At 40.9% G+C, this 4,465-nt stretch overlaps 1 protein-coding gene across 3 annotated transcripts in view; it reads right to left on the bottom strand.

Annotated features, from left to right (window-relative positions):
• LAMB4 (laminin subunit beta 4) overlaps positions 1-4,465 on the bottom strand; it is a 109,821-nt gene that overhangs the window by 8,378 nt on the left and 96,978 nt on the right. Inside the window, exon 31 of one of the 3 annotated variants that reach the window (XM_017546836.2) lies at positions 3,123-3,261. The exons of the other annotated variants lie outside the window; for them this stretch is intronic. Coding sequence (XP_017402325.1) covers positions 3,123-3,261 — 139 coding nt within the window. The remainder of the gene's footprint in view (positions 1-3,122; positions 3,262-4,465) is intronic. 3 annotated transcript variants of the gene reach the window in all.

Below are 4,465 nucleotides of genomic sequence, written 5' to 3' on the forward strand. Positions count from 1 at the left end.
AAAAAAAAAAAAAAAAGAAAAGAAAAGAAAAGAAAAAAAAGAAAACAAATACCCATGTACTCACCAGCCTGTCAGTTTAAGAATAAAACATTAACAATGAGCTAAGGCCCTCAGCGTGCTACTTCCCATTATGTCTTCTCTCTCTCCCCTCAGAGACATCCACTATCTTGAATCCAATTTTTGTCATTCCATGTATTTCTATAGGTTTTTTTCTACAATCTATGTAGTATTCCTAACAATATATAGTGTTTATTTTTTTCACCTTATACAAATATATTGTATATTTCTGCAAGTTGATTTTCTAAAATTAAAAGTTATAAAAATTCTGCTTGTGCAGGTCATTTTAGCTAATCTACATAGCTCTAGTTCATTCATTTTTACCAGTTTAAAGCATTAACATACAACAATGTATTTTGCTATTCTCCAGCTGGTGCAAGTGGCTTCTAATTTTTTCCCCCTTACAAACAGTAATAATATTTTATGCTTGTTTCTTATTTCAGTGACTATATTGATCATAGCTAGAAGTCCTTTTTAAATATTTTTCACATATAGCTGGCTATTTGTTAGCCCTTGTCTCTTGTTTGTTAGTTATACTTTCATAGATTTTCTTAAACATAGTAAACAGTCTTGTTTTGTATTTTGTATCCAATAATGGTAATAGCCTCTGCCTCTTGTATCCTGATTTTGCCGTTCATTATTTCTGATGACTCTTGTTTAAAGGCAATTTGTGGCCAGGTGTGGTGGCTCATGCCTGTAATCTCAGCACTTGTGAGGCCGAGGCAGTTAGATCACTTGAGGTCAGGAGTTTGAGACCAGTCTGGCCAACATGGCGAAACTCCATCTCTACTAAAATTACAAAAATTAGCTAGGTGTGGTGGTATGCGCCTGTAGTCCCAGCTACTCAGGAGGCTGAGGCAGGAGAAGTCTTGAGCCCAGGAGGTGAAGATTGCAGTGAGCCGAGATCACACCACTGCATTCCAGACTGGGTGACAGAGCGAGACTTCATCTCAAAAACAAAAAACAAAAATAAAATAAATAAAGGTCATTTGTTTCTTTACATGTTTGGGGAAAATTCTTGATGGCTAGGTTTTAAGGTTATTCCTTTGGAGGGGGTTTTGTTTGCTTTGTCCAGGCATCTGGGAGCACTACCAGCCCAGGACTACCTCAAATGACACCAGGGTTTGGGGGGCCACCCAGATAGTAAAATTCTAGCCCCAAAATTGTGTGAGAGCCAGCTTATGCTTAGCAAATCTTCGTGGAGATATTCCTCCCCAACCCAGGGGCAAGTTTCTCTACTCGCTCTGTGCGTGTCTGTGTGTGAAGAGAGATTTTAACATTTTACTAAGGACTTTGCCTTTTGGGGTCCCAGTTCCATGCAAGAGTCTTGTTGCCTCCTTGTGTGGCCGTTGCTTTATGTCTTATACGCGTGGCGACCATTAAAACCCAAAGCTTGAATGCTCTAGGGATTGGCAGATGCCTGCTGCCTGCTGTCAAATTAGCGCTTGATTACCTCTGGATTCATGCTTTTCTGTTATTTCTGGCCTCTGAGACTACCAAAATTTTCTTACAAATTCAGCTATGCATTTAAAAAAACCCTAAATATCCATTCTAATATTTTTATGGGTTTTTTTTTTTTGACTATGAGAGTTCGTTAGAGTATTGGTTCACCATATTTTTAGAAATGGAAGTCACTTCCTTTAGCCTTGGGCATATGTGGGAGTCTGCCTAGAGCAGCAACGTGTAAACTTTTTCTGCAAAGGGCCAGAGAGTAAGTACTTTATACTTTGTGGCCTATAAAGTCTCTATCCCAAATATTTAACTCTCTGTCATTGTAATGCAAAAGCAGCCATAGACAATACAGCATGTCGCCATGTTTTGCCATCTCCTGTTTTAAGTATATGCCTAGGAGAGGAAAACCTGGGGCCTTCCTTTCTGCTGCCCTATATGTTCAACCTTTTCCTATCCAACTCCTTTATTTCCTGGTGTATTACTTCCTGCTCTGTTTTTTTCTGCTTTTTTTTTTTTTTTTTTTTGAGCTGGAGTTTCACTGAGATGGAGTTTTGCTCTTGTTACCCAGGCTGGGATGCAATGGCATTGTCTCAGCTCACTGCAACCTTCGCTTCCACTTCCTGGGTTCAAGTGATTCTCCTGCCTTAGCTTCCCAACTAGCTGGGATTACAGGCACCCGCCACCATGCCTGGCTAATTTATGTATTTTTTATAGATACAGGGTTTCACCATGTTGGCCAGGCTGGTCTCAAACTACTGACTCAGGTGATCTGCCCACCTCAGCCTCCCAAAGTGCTGGGATTACAGGTGTGAGCAACCACACCTGGCCAGATGGAGCATATTCTTTTGGATGAGATATTTTTTCAGGTTTAGGATGCTCTGATGAGATTTCATGCATATTTAATTACAAGAACCTTACAACAGCTAACTCTCATTTCTTTGGTTTGTGAACATTTTTTTGTTGTTGTTGTTCGAGATGGAGTCTCTCTGTCACCCAGGCTGGAGTGCAATGGCACGATCTTGGCTCACTGCAACCTCCACCTCCTGGGTTCAAGCGATTCTCCTGCCTCAGTATCCCAAGTAGCTGGGACTGTAGGCGTGGGCCACAACACTTGACCAATTTTTTGTATTTTTAGTAGAGATGGGGTTTCACCATGTTAGCCAGGATGGTCTCCATCTCCTGACCTCAAGATCCACCCACCTCGGCCTCCCAAAGTGCTGGGATTGCAGGCGTGAGCCACCATGTCCAGCCTGGTTTGTGAGATTTTAAACATCCATTCCTTTCCCTGATATCAGGAGAGATGCTCTGGCCTCATATCTACCACTAATTCTGTGTGGCCTTAGGCGATCACCTAACCTTCCTGAGTCTTAGTTTCCTCATTTACAAGCTGGTGTTAGTACCTGCCTTGGTGCCACTCCAGAATTGGTCACAATTAATACAATGATGCTGAGAAGTGCTCTGTGGAACATGCATAATACTACCAAATCTTATTTTATCCTCATAATAATCCCATCAGACTCTTAAAGCCAGCATAGCATTGGCATACGTAAAAACTACTGTGCTGTTGCTACCCTCAAAACCTATTTCAGGTTAGTTTCAAAGAAGACAAATACCTGCAGCACATTCTTTTTTATTTTTGTTATATTAGCAGTCAGCTGTGTGATGGTAGAGTCTGCCCGTCCTTGAGTGATTTGAGCTTGTTGCAACTGGTTCAATGTTTTGTCAAGATTTAATAGAACATTTGCTGCTTTCCTAAGGTAAGATATTAACATATCAGATTAGATAAAAATAAAATGATTCATTTATTTCACCTTGAGAGAGTTCATTTGACTCAAGCAAATACTTTACTGAATTAAGCAAATTTACTTTTAAGCAAGAGAAAGTGCTGAAGTCTACATTTTGAGAAATAGTTATATTTAAATGCCAGTTTAAAAACCCTACAGACATATATGTTCATACCCAGTAGATACAGATTTTGTTAAATATGGAAATTAAGGATACAGGTCTTGGTTTTTGTTTTTATTTGTCATAAGCAGAGAGTTTTAGGGGGATATAACTATCCATCTTTGCAAATAAAAACTATCCCCAGTGAATTCCAGTTTCCCTGATGTCACAAATGTAACCCACATTTTCTAAATCTCTGTTGGAGTGGGGGTTGGGAGGGTCAAGAGGCCCCACAGAGAGCAAAGATAGACTACAGGCCCTGCATTTTTAGGCTTGTTTATTCAGAGTTAGTTAAGCCTCACTGACATTCCAGCCACTCAGAAGCCCATTCAGAGGTTAAAATCACAAGCATTCCAAGTGATATAGTCTATTCTGCAGAAAGGAACTCACCTCAAGTCAACAATCACCAAATACTTAGATCTATGGGCTCAGAACCACCTTGAGAAGAATGTACTGAGGGAGTGAATATACACAGACCTTTCCAGAAGCATCGTTAGAAATGCGTGTGCCCACAGCGGAGTTCGCTAAATTGCAAAATACCTTTACTACCCAGCCCATCCTTTCCTCCCAGCGGCAATCGCTCTTTCCCGTTCTAAACTTCAGAGCCTTCCCTCCTAACCATCCCATTGCCACCAGCATTTCATTTCTCTAACATTCCCAGGGCACCAGTGTCCATTTTTAAAAAATTCACTGCTTCCATTATCTTTTTACTGTATTCTTTTTTCCTTTAGATTTTCAATTTACTACTGCAGGCCAGGTGTGGTGGCTCACATCTGTAATCCCAGCACTTTGGGAGGCCGAGGCAGGTGAATTGCTTGAGGCAAGGAATTCGAGACCAGCCTGGCCAATATAGTGAAACCCCACTGCTACTAAAATTATAAAAAATTGGCTGGATATGGAGATGCACGCCTGTAATCCCAGCTGCTCAGAAGGCTGAGGCATGAGAATAGCTTTAACTCAGGAGGTAGAGGTTGCAGTGAGCTGAGATTGTGCCACTGCACTCCAACCTGGA

Source organism: Cebus imitator, unplaced genomic scaffold (genome assembly GCF_001604975.1).
Source record: "Cebus imitator isolate Cc_AM_T3 unplaced genomic scaffold, Cebus_imitator-1.0 Scaffold192, whole genome shotgun sequence".
NCBI lineage: Eukaryota > Metazoa > Chordata > Mammalia > Primates > Cebidae > Cebus > Cebus imitator.